This window comes from Manacus candei, unplaced genomic scaffold (genome assembly GCF_025592945.1).
Source record: "Manacus candei isolate 608988 ecotype Guabito, Panama unplaced genomic scaffold, ASM2559294v1 h1tg000067l, whole genome shotgun sequence".
In the NCBI taxonomy this organism is placed as follows: Eukaryota; Metazoa; Chordata; class Aves; order Passeriformes; family Pipridae; genus Manacus; species Manacus candei.
Genome location: NW_026138115.1, coordinates 1,857,485 through 1,884,471, shown reverse-complemented (window position 1 = coordinate 1,884,471; position 26,987 = coordinate 1,857,485). Strand labels below are relative to the sequence as shown.

The 26,987-nt window shown below is 41.6% G+C and overlaps 1 protein-coding gene and 1 long non-coding RNA gene across 7 annotated transcripts in view; one reads left to right on the top strand and one right to left on the bottom strand.

Annotated features, from left to right (window-relative positions):
* LOC127479466 (uncharacterized) overlaps positions 1-14,710 on the top strand; it is a 30,601-nt gene extending 15,891 nt beyond the window's left edge. For 2 of the 3 annotated variants that reach the window (XR_007907572.1, XR_007907575.1), the window contains one exon: positions 2,886-3,727. This is a non-coding gene — a long non-coding RNA (uncharacterized LOC127479466). Of the gene's footprint in view, positions 1-2,885; positions 3,728-14,445 lie in introns of those variants that run through there. The other variant, XR_007907574.1, reaches the window with a different exon arrangement.
* An 873-nt stretch (positions 14,711-15,583) lies between these two features.
* The window catches only part of SYNE3 (spectrin repeat containing nuclear envelope family member 3), a 66,818-nt gene continuing 55,414 nt past the window's right edge, over positions 15,584-26,987 (bottom strand). For 3 of the 4 annotated variants that reach the window (XM_051806434.1, XM_051806432.1, XM_051806430.1), the window contains exon 18: positions 15,584-26,472. In XM_051806434.1, the coding sequence (XP_051662394.1) occupies positions 26,275-26,472 (198 nt within the window). In that variant the 3' untranslated portion in view covers positions 15,584-26,274. The remainder of the gene's footprint in view (positions 26,473-26,987) is intronic. The other variant, XM_051806431.1, reaches the window with a different exon arrangement.

Sequence of the window (26,987 nt, the reverse complement as noted above, 5' to 3'; positions counted from 1 at the left end):
ATCTCCTCCAAGGCTGGAATTTTTCTGGAGAAAACAAGGTGATGTTTGCACCTCAGGTTGTCCTGAGGGCATCCCTGCAGAACCCAGGCAGAACTGTCACATGCTGCCCTCGCCCACTGTTGGCAAAAACAGGAGCAGTGATGAGAAAGGTCTGTGGCAGACCTGCCTCTGCAGCAAGGCATGTTGCATTGCCAGCATCCAAGAGGATGTGCTGCTGAGAGGCCAGCCCAGACCTGTCCTGTCAGTGCAGGTTTTCTGTTGGCCAGGCAGGGGTGCAGGCAGCAGCAAAGCCCTAGAGAGCAGGTCCTTGCCTGGCGACAGGCAACTGCTCTTTTATGGTCATGACCTGCAGTGTGTGACTGAAACCAGGAAATGAAAATCACCTTCTTTCTCCATTTTCTCATTTGCTTTAATAAAAAACCTTGCTTGTTCCTACAAACCTTTCTTTTTTAAGATTTTCATTAACAGTACTTAACATGACAATGACTTTGATGATAACAGCCCGTTTTTCTGGCTGCTTTTGTGGTACAAGAAAATTCACGATAAGCAGGCTCAGATTGAACCCTTTGAGTGAGCGGACATCTCTGAAACCACTTTTGCCTATGCACTTGTGATAGAAATTTTCTAGCATTTTTTGTAACTACCAAAAAGTTTTGCTGACCAAGATAAATAAATCAAAAACCACAGCTCTGTGCAATGTGGGGTTTGCATTTAAAATAAATCTCTCTCCAATGCAGAGATTTAGTCCCTCTGAGGCCGCTGTTTTGTCACCTTTTACAGCCTTGTCTCCTAGGCACCCTCAGAGTTTACTGCAGCTGACATGGCTTCCTGTGGACTTTCGCCTACACGCTGCCCTTAGGTACCTGCAGGAGTTGATCACTTTGCAGCCATTACTCTTTTCCTATTTTCCCATGTGTTTTTATGGCAACTTGTGGTGATTTTCTAGACTAGCTGGGGTATCTGGGGCTTCTTTGTGCCTTTGTTAGATGTTTTGTTTTTCTTTCTTTTTCCCCAATGGCAGTTATTTTATTACATCCCAGACTGCGTCTCCAGGCCTTGTGCTCTGGGATTCTTGTTTGGTTTTCTCATGGAGCAGCCTTTTTCCCTTACCATTTCCCTGATGCCTTGTATTGCATTTTTATTACAGCAGAGGCTGTGTCTACAGGTCCTTCAGGCTATTTGTTCTGAGACTTTTATTGGATTCTCAATAAATATGTTTGCCATTGGGGGTCCTTAGCTGGTTTCCTTACCTATTTTTATTGAAGTTGTGCTTCCAGACAAAATGTTAACCAGCTATTTCAACAGCAATCTGGTTTCTCTTCTGAGCCCTCGCACAGTTTCTTACATGTTTGCATTGGCTGAGCTACATCTCCTCTTTTTTTCTTTTTTTTTTTTTTTTTTCTTTTTTAATGTTCCCTCATGTTTAGGACCTTTTGTTGATGCAGTCTGGGTGCTTTTCTGCAGCTGTCTCCATTTTACATGGCAGCACAACTATAACTTTGTGACAGGCAGCAGGTGGAATGAAAACTGTTCTCAGCAAAATCGAAAAATCCTCGGCTTTGGGTAAACAAAGACAAGCAGGTCACATTCCTGCAAAAAGCTGCTCTTTGCTGAATTGACCCGATGGTTTTTGCTTGGGCAAGCCCTGCTCCACTGGGGTATGTCAGGGTGCGTCATCTTCATTAAGAGGGATGGATTTGGTGTCTCACAGGCTGGTGAGTTCGTTGTCCTGGGGAAGGTCCTATGGGGAAACAGTGACATACCCTTGCAGACACATCACCAAGGTACTGACGCTGGAGGCTCCCAGCTGGCCCTGTCATGAGGATTTTGATCCAAATTTTGACAGAAATTCCCATCCAAGACTTGGATTAGTCCCATTTCCATGGTTATTTGTGGTATCAATATATGCAAGTTAGGGAGCAATGGCATTCTCTGGAGAGGCTCATGTAGAAAGAATGATGTGAGAGTTTAGCTACACAGGACAGGAATGGCACTTTTTCCTCCCCAAGGGCAACAACTGCACCCCTGTACTAGTCCTTTGGGAAATGAGGTTGTGGTACAACTACCCAGTATTCACATCACGGAAACCACTGCCAGGGTTGGTGGCTTACCCTGCACTCCATCAGCATGCTGAGGCTGGACAGCCAAATACTGATGGGTAATACTGGAGAGAAAAAAGTCTGTCACCAGCCTAAACTTTATTTTTAAAGTAGGTTTTGAGTATTTCACCAGTTTTCTATTTTTAACTTGGGTGAAAATGCTTATGTAAACACCGTGTATGTGTGTTTTTGTGTCTCTAACTGCCCTTCTCATAGTAACTTTTGAACTCACGGGCTGGTTTCAACCAGATTTGACCAAGAAGAAGAAATCACAAAGATAGGAAGCTCCTGCAATTTCTATACTAAATAAGCAGCTGGGTAGAGGAGAGATACCAGAGAATCCACACAGGAAAGAGCCATTCTAAATACTTTAGCTGCAGGAAAAGTTTAGATCACAGTTAATGCTTTACTAGACATAAAAATCCACCCATCATTTAAGTTGTCTTTCCCAGATGAAGAACATATCCTGTGTGTAGTAAAAGGTAATTCTGATTGAGCTTCTTCCAGTGCTATGGGCATTTGTAAAGTCTTCTCTCACAAACACATGCTGCAGCTTTAACTTAATACAGTTTAAAAAAAACTCCAACAACACGATGTAAATTCACTCAAAACCAGGATCTGCTCCTTATGATAGACATGGATATTTGCCTAGAGCTAGTTATAAGGCTGTTCTATGGCATTTTTTAATCAGTAGTCTCAAAAATATCAATAGATTGTTTTCCATTTAATGTGACACATATATTAATAACCTTATTTTTGAAGGGACTATTTGTATTTTGGGACCAGGGAATTTGTCTCAGAACAGTGAGACACTGATGGAAGAGAAATGAAGACAGGCCACATCAGATGAGTCCAATATCTTACCTGGAAGACCATTTCTCCTTGAGCATGAAGCTGTTTTCCAGGCATAGAGAAAGGTGGAAGTGTCTAATGCTACACTATAATTTACCTCAGAAAGAGAAAACTAGAACACAGTGAGACTGATATCCTTGATGTGCCTGGAGTCTACAGGTGATCTGACTGAACCATTCCCAGGTCAGCAGTGAGACTGGAAGGATCCTGGGGGTCACATCCACCCAGATGAAGCTACTGGGACATTGCCAATAGGAAAGAAACTGGGTAAAAAAATTAGTAATTTATATGCCTATTTTGCAAACAAGAAAAGAAATTTGAACTGATTAACAGAAATTTAAAGAGAAGTTGTAAATGCTTAATTTTTATCCACTGTATTCAGATCAACCAGAACTCTGGATGAGCTGTTGGAGACTGCTTGGCCCAATAAATTAATGGCTCTTCAACATTTTGCCAGAAACCCTGTTTCTGCAGAACCATGGGCTTGATTCCTTTAAGTGAGTCAGAAACTAGGTTTGTTTTGCCCATGTCTGGGGGAGATGTAGTCTGCAGTGCAGCACAGGGGGAGGAGCATTTGGCATCCAGGTGCCATCCCAGGCATTGCTTTTCCTAGAGCATGAACTGCCCATCTTCCTGGGGCAACATTAGCTCAAGAGGGATGCTGGACTCAGGAAAAGCTCTTCCACCCCCAAAACTGGATTTTTTGTGAAGGACCCATCACACCAGCTTGTCATCCTGAGGCCCTTGCACTGCCAGGTAACCCTCTGCAGGGCAGCCTGTGGCTTCTCTTTGTCCCTCTGTAAGTGAGGACAGTGACACAATCCTTGAAGGGGATTTTCTGCAAAAGAACTTTCTGGCCCCATCTGCAAAGAGAAGCTAAGGGCATCCCTAATCATACCAAGGCCCAAATATGTGCTGCTGAAGTGGACTGTTAGTCCACATCAAGCTTAGTTTGTCTAGCCTGTTGAGCAACAGCCTGGACTTGTATTAAAACATGCTCAGATGTTGCCTTCTTTCCATGTGCCAAGAGGGTGGGTGGGAAGTGAGGCTGGAGCTGGGAAGAGCCACGAACTTCAGCCTGGTGATGACACTGGACTTCTTAGGCCAACAAAAGCCTGAAACATCGCATGTGAGTCCATGCAAAACAGAGCAAGTTCAGCTTGCTTTGTGTCAGAATTTGGGGAAACCAGGAAATGACAGTGATAACGTGCCTTTCTCTGGGAGCACGGAGCTCGTGGGACAGCCATTAATGATCCTGGTGCGAACTTGAGACACTCAGTATTTCAGGACGCTGGAGAGGCTACTATAAATCTCAGTTCCTAGCAAGAAACATCTTTAAAAAAATTCACAACATTTTCCTGCATTTCTTGGACTCTTTTATTGCAAACACTTTTTTCTCTTCTTTTGTTGCAAACCTGCAATTGTCTGATAGAAAATGCACCACACATGGATGGCTGGTGTTCCATCCTCCATCAGACTGAAGTACCTGAATACTTTAGAGCAACAATAAACACATGAGTAGCATTATGACTGAATAAAATTTGGGACACAATAATAATAGCAATTTTAATTTTTTCTTAAATGAAAGCAAGTAGCTGTACTCTTAAGGGCACAACTCCAATGTATGAGTTATTTTGAGCAAACAAAAGGCTCACTCTCTTAGCCAAAAATATTGGATATTTCTTTCACTCTTAACAAACTTTTATTGTTGTATCACTTAATGGATCACGAAGCAAAGCCCTCAAATACAGGTTTTGACATCAGAGGCCAACAATATTTACCTGAATTTGTGACTCTGAAATGCATTTTTGCAGTGAAATTTCATATTGTGTGGTCATCTATGTGGACAACTTGTTAGGATGGTCTGTGGCCTGGTTGCAGCTGATGCCAACCAGTGTAGGTGGGCTAGATGGAGGGCTGGTCACGACTGTCCCCTGAAGGCATTGGGATGATGCTGCTTTCAGGTTGCTTCTAACATTTGGGGTTTATTATTTATCAGGCATTATTTTTGTCTGACTTTAACCTAAAGTTATTCTCTATCAGAGACCAAGGTGTCATGCTGTACAAGTTGTGTAGCAGCACAGCTGGCCAGGACAACTTGAGCTATGATGCATTTTTAAATTAGTTTCTAGCTTTTTGAAGTGCTTGTCCCAAATGTTCATTTTCTTTTTTCTGTTGATTCCTTGCAAAAGGACACTTCAGGTGGAGTGAATTAGCACAGTTCTGGAGAGACTTAGTCTCAACAACTATTGTTTTGTGCCTTCATGAAATGCTTCCATGAAATCAAGAGCAAACCTCAAACATATTTTACTGAGAGAAGAAGCAAGCCTAACACATCCCTTACTGGGGAACAGGAAAGCAATTCTCAAAGAACTCTAATTTTTGCTTACTGAAGTAAATTTGACATGAACTACTGAATAAGCAGAGTCCCATGACTAAAGGCATCCTGAAATGTGATAAGGGAGACAGAAGAGAACTTACTGCTTTTCAAAAGAGTACACTGGAACTACACAAGCAGAAAATGTATTACTTGATAATGGATACGCTTTTTGGCAGGAATATCTCACGAGTCTACAAGGTCATTTATGTTCTGCAATAGTTGCTTTATAATGAAGCGGGAGGAAAAAAGAGTATGCTTCAGGAAGGCAAAAGATCCCTCTTTACTGGCAGATTCCAGATTCTTTTATCCTCTTGTGAGTGCCTAAAATCCTCACATTTCTTTTATGTTAAGATTCTTCTCCTCATCCCTTCCACCTTTTCTCTTACAAGAAAATGCACATAGAACTTTTATCTGCTTTTGTCTGAGCTGAGCAACTTGATTTCATTTTTTGTGCTACTGACAGCTGTGCGTGACACTCTGTAGTTTTGGAGTGCATGGAAAATGAGGACTCCATCCCACAGATTATCTGTGACACTCTCAAGAATTAAAGTAAACACTGTTTTGCTTTACTATTTCAAACAAAAGAAGAAATAGCAGCTGGTTTTGGCTGGTTGAAACAGAAGAGGTTTTGCACGATGTGATGGAATTTAAACACAAATGTTTCAGGCTGTGATATAAAAGGGGTGGAGGAAATGGAGCCTGCCATCTTCCCTTGGGAAGCATGTACAGCCTCGTGAGTTCATGTACACACGTGTGCCCCAAAACATCTTTCCATAGCAACAGTGCAAATTAACGATATAAACTAGGAACTTGATTGCATCCAAGCTCAGCACATGGGCTCTCTGAGGAGGGTCCTACCAGCCAAGTCCTCCAAACAAAAAACATTGAAAAATAGATCATCTCTTTTTGTGCTGACCATAGTCCATTCCCGGCTGTTCTCGTTTGGCACCTTTTTACTGAGTGAATGCCCAGCACTATGGGAATACATCTCTCTGAGAGTTCTGGGCTCCCAGGAAGGTGGCCCCAGTTCACAGACCTCAGGGACTTCTCAGCTTGTGAAACTGCCCAGCTTTTCTTGCTGCTGCTTGTGCACTCAGGCTCCTCACGGGTAAGAAGCTAATACAAACAGGTTTAAGAACAGAAGTGATCCTTTTTCTGCCTGCTGCTGGCACTCCTAACTGTGCTTGCCAGAGCAGAGAGTGAGCAGCACTGTACAGACACATGGGTGTGGTTTTTGTTAGATACGTTTTAGGTGCCAATAGAAATGTTCTGGCTTTCTTCTCTTCCAATATCAACAGATTTGCACAAATGTGAGAGCCTGCTTGTGCCCTAAGACGGCTAGTGTTCATTTTTATGGAACCCAAGTTTTTCCCCAAGAATAGGCAAAAACACCAAGGACAGTGTAACATCCAAATAGTGATAGCTACCTTGGTTTACCAGTTTGACCAACACAGCTCTCCAGGACATTGGCTTCCATCTTCAGAGGCTGGGACGAAAGTGGAACCAAAGAAAATGCTTATATTTCTCCTCCTGCTTAACACAAGTCTTCTTTTCTCAGTCCTGTTTTCTGTCATAAGAAATTAGACCCTTTTTGCTGTCTTGAAGGAATGGCCCAGCAATGCACACATTGTCCATTCCCACTTGCATGACCCATCTGCCAGCTCACAGGGTCATATACTCTGCCACATCAGGTGAGGAGGGGACAGTGCTGCCAAATACACGAAGTGCCAAATGGCACTGTGTTGGTTCTTTCTAATTGCTCCATTTAGCTCTTCCCACAGCAAAACCAAGGTGGCTGACTAGTAGTTAAAATGTCATAAAAAAACTCAGACAGGGATTGGCTTTTGTCAAGGACAAATAAGAACCATTTGTCACTCTCTGAAAGAGCATGGCATACAGGAGTGGGAACAGCTGTTCTTAAAATTTGGCCCCATGAAGAAAATTGTGGCCAAGTTTGCCCATTCTGGGATGAAACAGCGCATTTTGGGACTGCTCTAAGGCTGAAGGAGATACCCAGACTCACCAGCTGCCCTTCCAGCACAGTGGGCATGCAGGTTTACTTTCATACAGAAATTTAACCTTACTCTCCATCAGACCTTTCCCTCCAGCTTTCCTGAAGCTTTGCTAGGTACCCTCTGGAGAGGACTGCACTGCTGGCAGACAGCCGTGCTGCCCCCCATCAGACTGTCCAAGGCAGCTGGAGACAGCCCAGGAAGCAGGGACACAGCCTGTTGTGTGCCCTGTGGCAAGGGGCATGCCCAGCAGCTGATTTCTGTTGGCCTCTGCCTTCAGCACAACACTGGAGACAGTTTTGGAAGGAAAATGGGTATAACTGCTGGTTATAAGGATCCTTTGGGTATGGGTTAGTTCTGCCAAACATCTGATGGAGACCAGCCTAACAGGTTCCCTGCCAGCCTGCCTGCCAGTGGGGCCAGGGCCAGCTGCTGTGCAGCTTCTGGCTCCTCTACAGGGGGTTGGGCATTCCCCTATGCCAGGAGCACTTTTTCCCCCACTAGCTGCCGAAAGAGAGCTGAAGAGCCAAACACAGCAAGACAGTGACAACATGAAAGATCAGTTTGGAATTTCTTACCATGAGCAATGTGATTCCTGATTGAAAGGGTTATTAAAAATTATCTCTAGACATGATTATTAGCAGCAGGCATTTGGCTTTTCTGCTGAGTGCTGAGGAAAAAAGCTGAGGCTGGGACAGCAGATCCCTGGCATGGCTGTGCCCCTCCAGGCTGATGGCTACGTCCAGGCTAAATCCTGACTGCCTGAGATGCTGCTTCCTCTGCCCTTGCAAAACCCAGTGCTGCTTCAGGGCATGGAGCTGGGGCACAAATTTGGTCAGACCCATAGGCAGATCTGACCATGGAGTCCTGTTTTTCCCCTTTTGCACATCAGCTCCCCAGAGTCTCACCACACCTTAGCTGCAGGCAGTGGATGGGAGGTGGCACCAGCAACCCCTGGCAGCGCCATGCAGCTCCCGTGCCCAGTGGGGCACCTGAGACTGTGCCTTCACTCTGCCCCTGAGCACTGTCTCTCTTGGGTCTCTTGCAAGTCAAGTACCCACAGGTGGTCATAGAAAACATCGAGTCTCCCCCAGTCCCTCTCCACTTTTGTGAGCTAGATTGCTAAAGTGAGAAATCACTATTGCATTGTGAAATCAAGGAAAGCCAAGGGGAGTTCTAGCAGTGATTTCCTGGGGAGAACAGGATTTGCCCCTGGTTCCCCCTGTGACCAGAGGACACCCATGACACAAACAGGCAGAATGGAAATCCCAGCCCCATCAGAAGGTGTGTTGTGGCATCAGGCTGCTACCTCTGTGCCACCCTCCCACTGGGCCAGCCCTGTGCTTAGTGTTGTGTATAGCCCCATCCTTCCTGCCCCCTCCCATTCCTCTCCCACTCCCACTTCTTCTCCCTGCCACGTTTTAGCTCTTACCCCTGGCACAGTATTTCCATCTGCAGCTCAGCCCACTTTCCCCTTCCCTTTCTTAGAAAGCTGCCACTTCATTTGTAATTTACCCTTTTTGTTTTCCATACATAAATTACATTATTCTTTGCTTTTAACCTTGCTAATGCATCTTTCCTTTATTTTAATTTCCTTGGTTTGGCCTCGGACAGGTTGGGTTTTGAATGATTTTTGGTTTTCTTTGAATTTGATTTTAGTTTTCTGGGACCAAATTGCCACTCTGTGTAAATTAAGTGATAATACCAAAGCAGTCAGTCACATTTCTCACCATCTTCCCATTTTTTGAAGAGCAGCAAGCATAGCTGAGACAGGGAGGAGCTTACAATGGTTTTACTTACTAATCTCTTGCCTAATGTCTGTATTCACCAAGACAAACCTGACACTACAAATGTTGCTGATCATGGGTATCATGATATATATATATATACACATACATATATACATGTAGGCATGCAAAAAAAGGTCTGTTGCATAGATATAGTTGCACCAGTAAAAGCATATTTCTGTCTTAGTTCTCCAATGGAAAAATAAATTGTTAAAAATACACAGTTTTGCCGGTGTTTACCAAGTCTTGTCACTTTGCCAGTATTGTATAAAAAAAAATACACTCAGCATTGTGGGCATGCTGCAAAGTGTTTTATCTGCTATAGATGTGAAAGTGTGAGCAAAAAAGAAATACAATTGTCAATTACTTCATCCCTAGTGAGCTGTGATGGTAATGTTGAAAGTAATAATGTAGCAGTATTAGCAGTATTTGGCTCACTCAGCCCTCAGGCAAGCGCACTTGGCTTGCTTTGCACAACTGAGGAGCTGTGAATCCTTCTCCAGAGGCTGGAAGCCAGGCTGTTAATGCTCAGCTGTACCTGCTCTTCCCCAGCCCTTTCTCAGTTCATACCCCAGAGTGCCCACATGGGTTAGGTGAGGTGAGTGTGTTCACAATCCCTTGAAGAGGAGGGAGAAGAAAGTAGTTGTGTGTGTCTTCTTCACTGCTGCGCTGGCTCAGAGAAAGGTATGTCAGGGCATGATGCACTAGGAGAAGAAAGCTGATGCTGGCTCTTGCAAGTGCCAGGGGCTGCTGGTGGAGGGCTTGGTGCAGCTCCTTTAATAGATTTCAGACTCGTAGCAAGGTGAAGTGCTCCTTTGGAGTCTTGCTCCTTCCCTTGCCTTCTCTCCAATCCTCTCTGCTCCAACATAGCCCCTTAATAAGTGTGGAGGTGAACATTTTCCTTCTTCAGCTGTAGCTCTTGATCAGATGTCTACAGAAAACAATTTTTAGAAGTTTGCACCATTTCCATCTTCTGCATTGTATCACTTTATGAAGGAACACAGAACCTAGTGCAGAATGAAAACCCTCCAGCGGGTACCAACGTGACCCACAGAGTAAACACAAACCCTGCCAGCTGCCATAGAGTGAATTAATTCCTGCTGCAGCTTCAGTGACATCCTTGGAATTACTCAGGGTGGAAATCTAATGCTTACAGCCACATAACCAATTGGCTGTTTGTGAGGATGTGTTACTAATTACAATTACTGAATGTTAACAGCCTTACAGAAATATTGAGATTGCCTTATATATAAAAATATTTTTGTAGCAGCTAAAATCATAATTGAACATACTAATTTCAATTTAAAAGCAGAAGCCAAGGGTCTGTAAGTTTGCTGTGAGGCCTCTTGTGGTCTAATGCAAATGAGGTGGGGGCTGTTGGCACTTGGAAAATAACAGATGAAGAAGAAACGTAACTGCTAGTCCTGACCTGTCAAAGCTGCTCCTTTGTGCACCATGTCCAACTTCCCCTTACACTTCCAAGTTATCTACAGCAAATTTTCTTCCAAACTAAACAAAATCAGAGGCTTTTAGGAACTTAGAAATGTCTGCTTAATTTCAGTGTCGATAAGCTCCCGCTCCAACTCATTCTTAATGTATCAAAATTAAATGTTTTAAGCATATTTATCTAGTTGCTATGGCTTTGCCTGGTGTGTCAGACACTTTATCCATCAAATATGACAATTGAATAATATTTTTACTTTTAGATATGGATCACAGATCCTTCTCATCATACTATTCCCTTCCCCCCCTTTCCCGAGTTTTGAACTCACTGGAAAATCTGTTCCATAATACGGTGGGTAAATGAATTACAGTCACAGATGGCCTCTGGAGATTTCATACATGCTGCAATTCATTTGTTCAGGAATGGGGGGGGGGGGGGAAAGAGGGACCCTTGTCTTGTGAGGGTATTATCAGAGACAGCAGATCAGACACTGTAATGCTGCCTTTCACTCTGATTTGACCCATTTCCTAAGCTTTTGTGACTCGGCATTTACTATTCCTGGACTTGAAATTTTTTTAAGAAGAACGTCAAAATCCTCAATGAAAATGATGGAATGCAAGGAACTATGGCCATTAGAAGCTACAACTTATTTTTACAGTCCTGAGTGAAACTATTGTGTGCCATTGTAGGGAGATGCTCAAGAACAGCAATGTAAAGCTCCGGCAGTAGTGTTTCAGCTGTAATTAGGAAAAAGAACTTAATACACAGATGACTGTTGAGAATTAGTCAAACCTTGCAGTGGGCCTTGAGGTCTTCGGGAGGAAAATGCTAGAAAAATAAGAAACATAATGTAGAAAGTGGTATATGATTTTACTGCTTGGGTGTCTTGTTCAGCATAAGTTATAAAGCCTATTTGCAGGCAAGCATTAGGATCCAGCCTCAAGACTCACTTTTGCCTCTGAATTCGGGCCAGTGATTATGGGAGAAAGGGATGGGATGGTTGATGCATCAGCCATCAGGGAAAAATTCATCCTGCAATAAATGCAGAGAATTCACCTCAAGAGTGGATCAGACAAACTCATTTCTGTTTGTGCAATGATATAAAAAGTATTACTAGGTGGTCAAATGTAGCATGTTGATTTAACTATCTGCACTCACACACCATGACTCCATTGCAGGGTCAAGCTTCAACAGACTGAAAGAGGGAACATTCATATTGTCTTAATATTTACTCTGCTCTCGTGAGACCTCAGCTGGACTGCTGTGTCCAGCTCGGGGACCTCAGCATAAGAAGGACATGGACCTGTTGGAGTGAGTCCAGAGGAGGGACACAAAGTTGATCAAGAGAACTGAAGCATGTCTCCTATGAAGACAGGCTGAGAGTGTTGGGGTTGTCAGCCTGGAGAAGAGAAAGCTCTGAGGAGACCTTAGGGCACCTTCCAATACTTAAAAGGGCCTTATAAAAAGGAGGGAGAGGGACTTTTTACATGGGTAGTTAGTGATAAGATGATGGGTAATGGTTTTAAATGGAACAAGAGTAGATTAGATATTAGGAAAAGATTCTTTACTGTGAGGGTGGCGAGGCACTGGAACAAGTTGTCCAGAGAAGTTGTGGATGTCCTGTTCCTGGAAGTGTTCAAAGACAGGTTGGACGGGGCTTTGAGAAACCTGGTCTAATGGAAGGTGCCCCTGCCCATGGCAGGGGGGTTGGAACTAGGTGATCTTTAAAAGTCCCTTCCAACCCAAACCATTCTATGATTCTATGAGTGTTTAGCCCTTTCTGAGTGACATTTCGCACATTTTGTCTGCAATTAGGCTGCACAGCTAAAGTAGCCCACTGGGTGCCATAATGAAGGTATTTGTCCAAACATCAGATAAACCAGCCAACACCACAATTCGAGTGGAATGGTATCACTCAAGACACACTGTGCCAGTGTGTGCTTTGGATTGGAAAGAAACTGCTCAAAACCTTTGTCCAGCATGTCCACAAGTCACCTGAGGGGAGACTGCATGTCCCAAGGAGGCTCCTGACCTCCTCCTCACCTCTGCCCTGTGAATGGAGGTCACTGTGTGGAGCTGGGTCACCTACATGCTTCTGGGGCAGGGGCAGCACCTGCTGCCAGAGATGCTGAGTGCCCATGGGAATGCTTTCACTCATCCACCTCAGTGGGAGTTTAGGGAACCAGGAGGTTAAAATGTCAGCTGAATCCTCCCAGAGCTGTTCTCCCCCTCCCTGTAAAGGAGAGGTAATTAAACAGAGTTGTTGCCCTGTGGTTTAATGGATGGCTCTGGCTGCAGTGCTTGGGGACCCTCTGACAGGGCGCTGTGAAAGGGCAAAGGGGGACTAATAGCTGCTGTGTTTTCCAGCAGCCCCAGCCAGAGATAGCTCTCTATATAGCTGACAAGAAGTCAATGTCTGCTCCCTGTCTCTGTTTGCACTTCATCGAGTTATCTCCTCGCAAGCAAAGAAATCCCAGCTGATTGAACAGCACATTCATCATCTGGATTTCCCCCGTATCTTTTCCTGTATCAATGGTGCCATAAAAAGCCCACCAGAAAAGTCAATGGAAATCTGCTCTATCTTCCGTTAAAAGCTTTTGCAGAGATCTGAAGTAAAGAAAAAAAAAACCAAACCAAACTCAAAACTTCTTTTTTTCCTCCTTGAAACGTCGATCAAGGAACATTAAACAAAAAGATTAGTTTTGCTCTTACTTGTTTGTAAAACAAAAAGCATGAAATATTTAGCAGTATTGTAATGAAAAACAGATGGGAATAATGCCGGCTTTCAAGGCCTCTGGTAACCACCTCCTTTTCATGCCGCGGCAGCAGCAGGATGAGGCAGGCAGCCCATTAGGACAATTTATGAACTGGACTTCCACAGAGGGAGTTCTAGCAAGAGGTCCACAGCTCATACAGAGCAACTCTGATAACATCTGTTAGGGTTATTCATTGAAGAGGATTATATTACAATCCCTCTTAATACTACGAGTGCTACAGTAAAACCGGATGAGCCTTCAGTTTCATTTGCTTCAGCAATATGTGTTTATCAGAGCATTTTTCTGAATTTGGAAACCTAGGTTGCATTCATGGCATGTCACAGAATGAAATTTAGAAAGCTTGAAATATTAACCTAGAAAAAACCTCAGTCCCTGCTTTTAATTCCTCATGGTCATAACGCTCAGCTTCTTTGTGCAGCATCAACAGAGCATCAGCCTTTTTCCACAGAAAGCCACTCCCCATTAACTCTCCAGGGCTGAGATTGATTTCATTTGAACAGTTCTCACTCGCTAACCTTGCTCCATCCTTTATTTAAGACTTTGCTAATGATGTATTTTTTCCCTTTAATTTACCTAAGCATATAATGAACACTCACATCCGAAATGACCTCATTATACCGGCAAGGACTTTCGTGTGGATACGATTTAGTGCACAGGCATAAGGCAGAGGAGAATTCTCTAAATGGAGAGGTTTTAAACATTCTAAAAAATCCCTGTTGACTACAAGCCAGATTCTTACTGCTGTAAATTGACTTAGTTCCAACAGCTTCAATGAAGCTGCACTGATTTACTCCACTTGAGGGTCTTACTCTATTATTCTTATTTATTGAACTTGCCACCTTTTGCTGCTACAACCTAAACTTCCATCCTCTAGCAGCAGGGTTGCTATCTAAAACAGGTGTTCCTCCAATAATATATGACTTAAGAGATTTATAACTGCCTGGAGTATTTCATTGTCCTCTGAAAGTGTTTATAATAATTCTTGTTGACTGTCCCAACTCCCACCAATCAGCTGTAGATTTGTTTACACACTAATCCTGGTCAACAAAATATTCATTCCCCATACAAACATGACCTGTTTTATCTGTTTGTAGGCACTTTCCCTCCCCACCGGATGAAGGACTTTCCTGGTCTCTGTACAGTGTTTAGGACAAAATGAAGCCAAAATTTTTTCGCTGGTTCCAGAAGAACCCTGATGTACACAAAGCAGCCCACTTTCTGGCTCCACAAAAAATAAACTGGAAGATGAAAAAATGCATTGCAAAGGAAAAATAAAAACCTGTAAGAGCAGAAATTTCCTCTGTGCATCAATCGTAGCCCTAATGGGAATGCAACTGTCCACTATGACAGTCTGCTGTTCCTACAGCCCTGGGCTTGTTTTACCCCGTTCTCTTCTGGGAGGGATTTGGGCTGCTGCTCTGACCTTGACACAGCTGTGATCAGCTGAAGTGTCTGCATTTGTACTTTTGGGGGCTTAGCAGGACACATCTCATAGGAAAGCACAAGATCACATGGTCCAAATACTGGAGAGAAGTCAAAGACCTGGATAAAGCTCAGTGTGTTCATAAAAACAACAGGGAACTCAGCCCACAGGTTCACCAAAAAATTGTAGAGGTTTTATACTTGTCCAGAAATAACTGCCTGTGGAGCCCTTTGATGTCAGGGATCCTGGCAGTCTCTGTCTCATAAAGATTCAGGAAAAAACCCAACAATTACCTGGATGTTAATGTGAGTTGTGCATCTGTACATACATGCTGCAGTGATTACTCTTAAGAGAAATCAGCAGTGGTTATGCTGATACACTGCTTGTTTGCTACATGTGATTGGTGTTAACTTCAAAACTGAGGGTCTCAAAAAACCTCCTGTTTGTCTTAACAGGTTTGAAATTAGCAGGTTTGGAATTGAGGAGAACCCCACAAAGAGTGTCACAGACCAATGCCATAAGAAATCATACTGAATCATAATATGATTTAGCAAATTCACATTTTCTTTGAGTCCAGCAGAATTCTATTTAAATGACTGAAGGAAAAGCTGACATTTTCTGTTAAATCTCAAAGGACTAGAGTGAAGTAGGTACATTGAGTACAACCATCTTCCAGTTTTACCTGAGCACAAGTGCAGACAGCAGAAAATTTTATCCTTGCTTCACTTATTCTGGCTATTTCTAGGTCAGTCCAAATATTCTGATGGTAAGAAATAAGCAAGGTAAAAATGCGCAACCACCTCCCAGAATAATTTCAAATTCCTTAAAAAGAAATGCACATGTGTTTATTTACTGCATTATAACTGCAACATCGAATACAACTATATTTTCATTTCAAAAAAGGACACATGCAATAAAATACTCTGATTTTATAATCTGATTCAACATAGTTCATTGGTAACGGTGGAGCATCATAGAACAGTCACAAGGCTAGGGCTTGGGGTGATGAATTTCCAGTCTCTTTATCCTACTTGCAAACAGCACAGTCACATCACATTTTATTTGTCATCGAGGGATAAACTTTTGGAATAGTTTGGCCAGATCACAGAAGGTTCCAGCTGCCCCTTAACTCCTGGACGACTCTTGAAGAATCAGATTTTTTACTTGAGAAAATATTATGCTTTGACAAGGACAAGGAATAGACAGTATTTTCCAGGCAGAGAGCAGAAATCCTTCCATGTTATACCACAGCTGAGGTACAAAGCAAGGGCCTCTGCTTCACAGGTGCAAAGAAGCCAAGGGTGTGAGTTACTTTAACTATGGCTCCGAAGAAGGAAATCAGGCCATTTTCTGCAATACTTCACCACAGCTTTCTATTATGTTCATCTGCACATGGGGCTTCAATCAATTTAATCTGGCATTTCAGCTATGGATTAAATCCAGAATAAACAGGAGTGCACAGCTCAGAAAAAAAACACAAAAAGTTGTCCTGAAACACTCAAAACATCGCCTCTTAACTAGTTAAAAGGCCCTGTTCTTCACTAGAAAAGGTCCTTTTTCTCTCACAGCTATTCACACATCATAGGCTCTTATTTTTAATGTTTCCCATGAAATTCCATGGCACTAATTTTGAAATAAGGTTCTAAACAGTGTGAAAAAACTATAGAATCAGGGCCCAAAATAGTCCAATTTTTAACATAAATTCTCCTGACTTTCAGTCAAGACTTTTTAGGAAGTGTCACGTAACACTGTCCAGCCTTCAAAACAATGACCTGATTTCTTTCCATACATCTCACGTGGCATAACACTAAGGATGACTTAGCTCTAACAATTTACATAAAAAATAAAGTCAGTCTTTTTATGCAGCTGCATTTTTATAGAATTTCATAGAGTCAATATACAGAAGCTTACAGCTTTTTGAGCTAATTCTAGCAAATAGGAAGATATATATGAAAAAAAAGAGTTCCAACAGTACATGGAAATCTGTAGAGTAAAATATATGTCTATATATCCTTTCCCAACACAAACAATAGGCAGTTTAGAAAAATATGATTGTTACAGTCTTTCTGAATCAGAAAAGAAAGGATTTAAAAAATAAGTTCAGCTTTTCACAAAGCCATATTTTTAATAAGAAAATAGACTGGTCCACTTTCCCTGAATAAGCCAGAAAGGTTAAAGAAAGGTCCAAGCAAGACAAGGAGTCTGACTTGGACTTGATATCAGCTGTGATAACAAGCACATGTACAGAGGCAGCTGCTTGGCTCCAGTATTGTTTATCTTAGAAATGAGCCTAATTTATCACAATTGTATTTAAAAATCATAAATAACATGACAAAAGTAGAGCTGGTCCCTGCAAGGCAAATAATTATATTCATACAAGCAAAAAGTGACATCAATCCAGTTATTTTCTTGTGACAGTTAAAAGGTATTTTGTACCCAACTGTTACATTAAACAGCACATGTATAAACACAGATTATTATTGCAGACTCTGCTATCAGCTACTATACATAAACAAGAAGAGATGTTCATGCTGTAATTGCCTCTAAGGTTTTTGGTCTACTTGAATATTAACATTTACAAGAAGCTGAGGTGGAGACCTGAATTCAAGCCAGGATTTCAACATGCGAAATGACAGGGTTCACAGGAAGGTTTCTGATCCTCCCCATCACTGACATTTGGAAGTGGATAGGAGCTCTGAAGAATTTTAAAACCATTCATAACATGAGTTTCTCTTGTGAACAGCCTTTGGTTTTCCCTCTGCCCAGAGGCGGGTGATCTAACATGGGACAGACTGGTGCAATTCAGATCCACAACAATAAACCTCCCGTTAGGGAGGATTCAAATTTTAATTTCAGGCCACTTCTAAAAGAAGGTGGCAAAATGAACCTCATTTTTATTTGGTGATTTTTAAATTAAAAGCAGAGAACACTTTGATTACAGAAATTTCAGGCTGTTCTTAATAACTTTTTAATATTTCAGTTAGAACTTCTTATTAGTTCTGTTCTATGTGAGAGCAAATCCCTTAATTTTGTTGTAATTTTTGTGAAACATATGGGATATTTACTCACCCTATATGGGAGTCTTAGCACATTTCTTTAAACTTTCTTCTAGCTTGAAACTGAACAAAAGCACAAAAACTGATGGAAGCAAGATTGATGGACTGTTGGTGAAGAGATCCAAAACTGTTTATAATCCAGCCTTGTGAATTAAATTGGGCCTGAGACAGCCAGCTGCTCTAAAGAGTGAGGACAGGCCCTCTGTAGGAACACTGTGCATTGGTTATATTGCTAGTAAACAACAATGCAGCTTCTGGGTCTCCCACCACTTTTCAATGTCAGTGGAGAGTTGTGTCTTACAAAAGGCAATGGCAGAAAAATGCAACACCTGTGTTATTGCTTGTGTAATTGCTTCACAGTGGTCCAGTACAGTCAAGTAAACAAATGAGAAGAAGGTATGTTGCTGGAAGGGAAGCTCTGATGCTGGGCAGACGGAGTGTGCCTTCCTGGAATCACCTGATAAACTTACTTAACACAAATTAAAAGTTAAAAAAAAAGTGGAAGGAGTTACACTGATCAAAGAGAAAACATCTGCTGAGGCAAATATTACCATCAGGGTCTTGGAGCAAGACAAAGGTGTGTCTTTCACCTCCCTGTCAAGCCCATGTACAAAATGGAGGCTGACACTTGAGGACAGACACACAGCACATGCAACATCCAAATACCTTCAGGAACAGCCAGCGCTCAAGCAGTGCCTCCCAGGTTAAATTCTTACAGGGTGTGATCTGGAAAGGTGATGGGAAAATCATCTTGGGTGCATTTTGCCCTAGAGACTGAAACCCAAACTCAGAGCTTATTAAAGCTCATTAAAACATATACCTCTAAACTCTTTCGGCTTCCCTTTAAGACACAGTTTCTCTTAAAAGCTGCACTTGAAAGTTAGATTGAAGTGGAATGTCACCTTTCTTTAGGTAGAACAATAATTATGCTCCCCATTACATATATATATACACATATACATACATACATACATATATATTTCATAGCAATGGAAAGTACCGTACAGAGGCGTTCATTCATACCTGTAGTGAAACAAAGTCTGTGGTGTTCAATGCTTACTAGACCTGACAAAAGAAATAATTTGATTTTGAAGGTGGGATTCACCTCAGGAGAAATAACAGCTCCTACCCCTGAATTCTAGTGGAAGGCCTCCCGGCAAAGCACTGGTGAGGGCAGATCAGTTCCCAGCCCCTCAAAATTCACCTCTGCCTTTTAACATACAGCTTTTGATGGAGGAAAAAGGAGCTAAAATAAATGGTTTGCTATAGGGCTTGATAAATGAGTTGCGAAATCAGTTTGTTAAAAGCGCCCATTTTAGTTTTCTATTTTTTTTCTTTTTTTTTTCCCCAGCTCAAAAAAGGGTCCTGGCTTATTTAGCATGTATGACAACAACATTCAAACACTCCTGGCAGCTCAAGGGCACAGACCCTGGAGCACTCAGCCTGGCCCAGTAGCACATGTGAGCATGTACACTGGCAGTGACAATGTGAGGGTAATAGAGCTAAAACTGAAACACTGGCCCTCTGCACTGATTAAGGGGCAATTTTCTGCACTCAGTAATTGGATTACACATCAAAACCTGCTTAGAGAGGAGAAAAGGGTCTGGGAAGGCTATGAACAATGCTAATAGCAAGGCTTTCTTTATTAATTGTTTGTTAAGCAACATCCTCACACTCCTGTCTGCAGATGTGAATATTAAGGGCAGTTCCTGAGCCAAAACAGAAGGCAGATGAAGGCAGGACATGGCCAGGAGACTTGGAAGAGATGGCTGGTCAGGACCAGAGTCCCCTCACATAGTGATGAAGGCTGTTTTGACAAAGGGAGCAGCAGAAACAGGCAGAGCATCTGCAGGATGAATTGCAATGGGGGAAAATTTTATTGAAATTAAATTTATTGAAACCAGACCAGATTTTTTGCTCTAGGTATTGAGGAAGAACTGCCACTGGAAACACTTAAGAGAAATGATCTAGAATCATAAGAGGAATGACCTAGGGAGTGGAAGAACTGTAATAGGAAAAAAACTATAAAAGACTGGTATAATTTACTTTGGGAAGGAGACAAAGCCAAGCCTCCTCTGTTCTCATAAAAGAAGGAAAGACAAAGTATGGCCTGGAGAGGGTAGTGCTGGTCTTTCTACTTCCTTAGATTCAACACAAAGGGGCCAAAGAAGGAAAATCAAACCATGCCCACCCCCCAACCAAAAAGTTTTTGATTCAAAACCAATTCAGGGATTACCTTTACCACACAACTCATAGGAAGAATGTGGAGTTTACTGTTATAAACAGCTTTGAAGCCAGAAAACCACTAGCATTCAGCAAGGCACTGAACAGGCTCACCCACGAAATTCAGAAGACTAAAGACAACACCTGACATTTACCTGCAAAGGAACAGAAAAACTCCCACTTCAGCTCTACAGTGAATTTCTATCTCCTAAGGATTGAAGAGAGACCATCATGACTAGTTTTCTTTCTACAATAGCATTTCCTGTATCTTTTTCTGGAGCGTCAGGGCCCACTATCTACCATTAATCTGTCACTGAGGGCTTTAATTTAGCAGTTTATTCTGTATTTAAGGAAAAGAAAAAGCTACTTCCAGAGCTCAAATCTCAGCTAGAGTGAATCACCCTGAGGGGAGCCTCCTTCCACAGTCAAGGACATGAAACTGAATAGTGCTGATGGCCACTGTCAAAATTTTGTCTGGCAAAGCAGGATGGCAAGCCCTCGTTCCTGTGTCATTATTCCTGGGCTGCTCTCATCATGCCAAATGTACAAGTTCCTCTCTTGCATCAAGATATCAGGCTGCCTTTTGAAGACCTAATGTCTCCTGCTGCTTCCACTGGGATGCTGTACATTAACCTGAGCAGTTTTATCTTACTCATGCTTTACTAGGAGGAGGGTGGTTAGCTCACGGTACAATGAGGTAAAATCTGGCAGTTGCTGAAGCAGGTTAGAGAACAGGGGTGCCAGTTAGGTGCCAGTTAGGCTACTGTTTGAATTGGTATATTCCTGATATATATTCCTTTGTTTCCAGATCTACTGATAAATCTCTTGTAGACACATAATCATATTTTAAATTGGATAGACAAGAGATAATAAAAAAATCAACTGTATGACAGATTATTCCATCCTGCATTGTTGTTTGGTTTTGAGTTTTTTTTCAATGCTACGTTGAAGAATCTTTGGTTTGTTTTGTTTTACTATGGAACAAATGCGACATGAACCCACAATTCTTAAACAGACATGTACAAGTCAGAATGCCTTGTGTCTAAAACATGCCACACAGTTTCCCAACATCTACAACTTAACTGTTTATATTCCAGTATAACCAATAGATATCTTTCTTTAAATATGGCAGAAGTAATGAGAGTGGTTACTGAATGAATCGTGTTGTCTGTAACAGAAATATTATCTTTGGTATTTTAATAAACTGCTTTCTGAGAGTTGCCGAACATTGACGGATCGACTAATGCAATAAACTTGTAATGGCTCAGAGCAGGTCAATGATCTGAGAACTGCTAAGAATACCCTTGACAGCCCCCAGCAACTCTGGAAGAAGCTGATATAGTTGGTTGGGTACACAAGTTTTCAGCTGCAGACTAGCAAATGATACTGGGTATACAACCTATGACTTGAAAGACAGATATGATGCCTGGCAAAGATATATTTATTGGGGGTGTTATACCAGAATTTCTTGAAAGGCAAAACTATTTCTTCAGTTTCCTATGGCGGACAATTTAATTTCAGTCTGTAATCTTCAGTTATTCCAAAAGGCTTTGTTTGCTCTGGGAACCTCTGTCACACAGCAGTTTTCATTTTTTTTTTTGAACAAAAGAGGAAATATACTCTCTTGTCGACACAAGTTAAAAGAATTCTTGTACATGAACTGACTCTTCAAATCTCTTTAGTGCTAATGAGATGTACATCAAAGTAAAACATTCCCTATTTAATATTGAAGAGGAGATCAGATGGAGCAAACTCCTGAGGTCCTAGAGCAACTAAAGAGAACATACTATTTCTTCTGACGTGCAGAGAGTACCATCTGTCTATCTAGTGATGGCCATTTTTTGGAGACATTTCTTCTCTCCGAGGTCTTCAACTATTCCAACAAAAGGGATTAAGGAGAAGTGTAAAGCCATTCTGAAAGCTCTTAAAATTATTCAGTGATCATTAGACGGTTTTATTAGTTAGGCTAGTAGCTTTATTTGCAGCCTCAAATGTTTGAGTTTTGTAAGTATCTCAGTCACTACAAATAAGGTAGCACTTGGTAGAAATCATGACTGCTCTGGAGATTCAGTGCTAGCAGAGGAACACAACATTTATAATGTGTGTGCTTAGAACTGAACATGTTTTTCATACAGAGATTTCTGAAGAGGGTATATATAAATAATATTTAATACCACTTAAATTGCTAGCTGGAATTAGAAAAAGGGCTGTTAATAGACATGCAGCACAATAGCAATTTTCTACCTCAATGTATTGCTGTCATGGAAAATTCTGTTGAAAGCACCTGGCTTCAAAATCAATTACAATGTACAAATTAGGCTGGCTTTCTTGCCAAAAGTTGTGTTTGAAGTGTGCCTTTGGGGCTGTGCAGAATTCTTATGGCAATGCATGGGCAACGGAGTGCAGGATTTTGCCTTCAACACTGAAGGGTCATTAATATGGTCAATCAAGCACCGGGTCAAACAGTGCAGGCAAAAGAGCTGGGAGAGATGTGTAAGGGCTCTGCTCTGTGAACAGACTGGGTATCTGTATGGAGAACAGGCTACGGGGCCTGAACAAAGTGCACAAACAGTTTACAACCTCAAATATATTCGATATATTTTAGAGTCTTTTAGTACCCTTTAACAGTGGTTGGATCTGGATTAGGGCAAAGGAGTGCAAGTCCTCAGTTTTGGACGCTTATCTATTTTGTGCATCCCAGGTTTTGGCAAGGGATGTCTTAAGGCAGTGGCCCCAGTCTGAACCTGAGCTATAACACACTTCAGTTACGTCTGGATGTCAGAGATGTATGAGCTGGGGATTTTATAGGCTCAAAAGTGAGAGTATAACTACCAAATCATCTGTGAGCAAAGATAAAGAACTGTGCTCAAGATTTTCAGGACTGATTTGGAAACAGTATGATTTAGATTGTGTTTTGAGGAATCTGAGATTTGTACAGTTTCCTGGAAGCTGAACTGGGCAGTTTGTTTTCATTATTCCAATTACCGACTTGATTAACATTTACATACACTTCCAGGAATCAGTATGACAAACTTTTCAGAAAAAAAATCACAAGAGAATAAAAAAGAAAATAAATTTTGCATCTACCTTGGATAGGTAAGGTCAATGACATTATGAAAGAATTAAATTGTTTTCAGTGACATGAACATTAAAGTCCTGTGCTTTGGAGAGTTTTCATGGCAAAGAAGTAGAAATATTCATCACTTATGTGAGATATTTAGATTACTTAATTTAATGAGAATGGATCGACTGAGATTTAAAGCAAAAACTTTCAAGGTTACAGACAGGGGACCTACAGAAGAAATTGATTGCAATCCCAGCAGCAAAAGTGTGTTTCTAATTTAGTTTTGTTTTTTGTTGTGTTTTTTTTTAAACTGCCACAACACTGAAACATCAAGGTGGTGATGCAGTTGTTCTCTTATGATCCTCTGTGCAGAAATTTTTCCCCCCAGTTGCACACTCCTGTGGTGTCAAATGCATTTGTGAACCCATACAAATCACCCAGATCAGAAAGGCTGGGCAGAAAGAAACCTGATGTGAGATTTTGTGCTTTCATAGAAAAAAACTTTTCTATCTCCCTACTGATTTCCACTTGCAGCTTTATTACTCCTCATTATTTTTACTTTCTCACTGGTATTTTGCTTTCATCACCTGGAACAGCTCAGCAAGACCCAGAGAAGTGCAATGTAGCCACGTCACAAAAAAGTGTGTGCACACTTACACGTATCCACAACCACACAGAGCTGGTTTTGTTACTGCCCCTCTTCCCCCACACTTCTTTTCTGCTGGAGGATTTAATTTGAAATGGAGATGTGTATCATGATTAGCTCCTTGCTGGGCAGCCACAAGGTTTCTTCCCTCAGGGCTGATGGCACTTGCACAGATAATCAGAGGAGAGGAAGAGGTATGTGTTCTGCCACCAGAAAGAACAGTTGCAAAGAAAGAATTAATTTGCCCCATCCTCTGACAAATTATAGCTCCTCTACACCTAACTCCGTCATGAAAGAAATCATAGGCCCTCCTTTACTTCCCGATGTCAATGTCTTATTGCTCAGCAGACATCCACATTCCTCATCTTTCTGCTTCCAGTCCCCTTCTGCCTGCTCTGAGAGCTCTTCTGATATCTCCTGACAGTCAAGTTTTAATCCACATCAGCTCAGCTCCTCCTCATTCTGTTCTTGTGCTCTGACTGATTACCTTCTCCATCTCCTTTAACTTCCACTCTCCTTTATATTTTTAGCAGAATTTTGGCATTTTAATCCAACATTAGTAAACCCAGTGTAGTCAGAAGCATTATTAGGAACACAGTGACAGGGTCCTGGTCGTGGAAGAGTCTCCTCAGAACACTGGTAATGTCCCTGTTACTTGCCCCATTTTAAATCTTACTGAAGAAAAGCTGTTTAATATGCAACAGTATCAATACCGTAGCAGGGAGAGGGAACCAAAAAAGATTCTGAGATTTTTCCTCCACAGAGCCTTTATTTTTGTCCTCTGTGTTAATTGTGACTCCTTTTCTTAGGCTTTATAAATTGTTGCACACCTCTCTTCTCTATGTTTAGCAGCTCCACTTTCACATTGCCTGTTCTCTCTCATTCTGTTCCCATAATGAGCTCCTTGCTGCTCCACCTCCCTATTTTACCCAAGTTTGCTTCTTTAGCAAAACTTTAATGGTTTTGTTAAGTAAGTGGCTGCCTCCTTCAGTCTCTCAGCTACTACATAATTTAGCTGCACAACAGCTTTTATATTCTTTTGGAACTTGCTTGGAAAAAACACAGAATACCCCATACTGATACTCAGAAGACAAGTTCTTCCTGCAACATAGGGGGGAGGCTGTTAAATTTTTTTTTTTCCATGATTACTACTGTGGCTAAAAACATGAGACAATAAGGGTTAGTTCTCAAAAATGGCACACATTTTTAGAAATTACTTTTTCTTTCAGGAATCAACTAGTTAAAACACCACTAAGAATGGCTTCATCATAATAAAGTGAGAATTGCTTTTACATTAAAAGGCAGTGTTAAAAGGTACATTCAAAAATTTGATAAATCAGGCATAAGGTTAGGTAAATAAATGACAAGTTGTCATAATTTTAGAGTTTAGACCATATGGAAATTTACACTTGACTCTCTTTGATACAATCAGTTTACATCATTTCAATAAACCATTCATATAAAAGCATCCTAGGAAAGATTCATGTTTCCAGGGTGGTATTATTAAAGTACTTCTGACTTTTGCTTTGCTGACATTGAGCCAGGCTGCGTCCCACTGTTCAGGCTTTATGATGCATTACTAAATGCCTCTTTATAAAGTAAAAAACTCCAACAAACCAAACCACAAAACCCCACAAACAACAGAAAAAAACCCATTGCTTTTTATATGCAAGATAGCTGATACAAGGTTTTGTTCAGTGCTCACAAATTTGTTCAGAAAATGATGACCTGATTTTAAAAGTTCTCCTGCTAAAGAGATGCTAAAAAAATATATTCTTTTTTCTCATCTTTCTTCCTACTGTATTCTACCTCTCCTGATTCAGGTGGGCTAGAGAACACAGTAATTGGAAAAGAAAAAAAATTAAAACAAGAGGAGGTCCACCCCCACTCCAACTGATGTCAGTAGCAACATTTCCATTAGCTTCTGAACTCCCTGTATCTAGATACTGAAAAAGCAGCTCGAGATTTCAAATAGAATAGTCCAAATCTTTCTTGGGCTGAATGTCAACCACTGTTTTCAAACCTGATTCTACTGTGCCTGCTTTCCAGTTTGCACTGTGATGCATGCACACATGTTCCCATACTTGCTCTGACTTCAGTTGTAAACAACAAGAATCCAATATTAAAAATCGCCCATAAAACCCCACAACAAAACCATCCTTCAGTATTGCTTGCTGAAAGATGGCAGAAACAGAAACATCGCAGGATTATCCTTAAACAGTGGATGAGTGGATGATGGGTGTTAGTTTGACCACGGATATGCATTTATACATATATGTACATACATACACATACACAGTCCCTATATACATATTATAAATATAATAATAAAATATTGTAAAAATATTAATTTTGCTCAAATACCTGATTAAATTGGACTAATGTTGCACCTATGTGACCTATCCAGCTGATATGACGGCTCTGTTAGAAGCCCTAAAACCTACAATAGTTGCAATTGTTAAAAACAAAGAGCCTGTATTTCTGCCAGTCACCTCGTGTCATGCCCAGAAGTTAGGTTGGGGGGGGGCCCTCGTATCTCAGCATCAGCTTGAAGGACCGAGCGAAGTTGTTGGCCAGTGTGCAGCTGTGGGTCTCTTCTGCCAGCGGCAGGAGGAAGGCCAGGAGCAGGAGGAGCAAGAGGAGGAGTTGCAATGGTAGGGCTGCCCAGCACACTCGATGCAGGTATGAGCACACACCTCCAGAGCGCTTCTGAAAGACACAAACCAAAGAGAACTCAGAGAAATGAAGTACTGGGGACATCCATTTCAATTACATCAAACTACCAGGTAGAAGGTTAGAACAACCCTTGTCCTTGCCCTAGGATCCAGCCTGGGTGCTTGGCACACTGAAACTGGCTGAGGCTGGTAGTTAAATTATGCCTTTGGAAAATATTTCACTATCTTCAAGAATTCACTGTGGCACACCTTTGTCTTCTAGAAGGAAAACACTGCTGACCCTTCGAGAAGAAAACAATTGCTTCCAAGTCCATTTTCCAGTTCCAAAGTGGTGGTTACAAATGCTCATGCCCAAGCATGGTTCCTTCCCAGCCAGCATACGACACAGCAGTTCTGCTTTAATTATTCTCCAGTCTGTAAAATGAGAATGCTGATGCCTGGAAGAGAGGAGCCAGCCTTCTGCTCTCTGTCAGCAGCAAGGAGCTTCTTTGGCAGCTCATCCAGCTCATAATCATCTCCCCAGCTGCAACATGCTCAGAACCCTGGCTT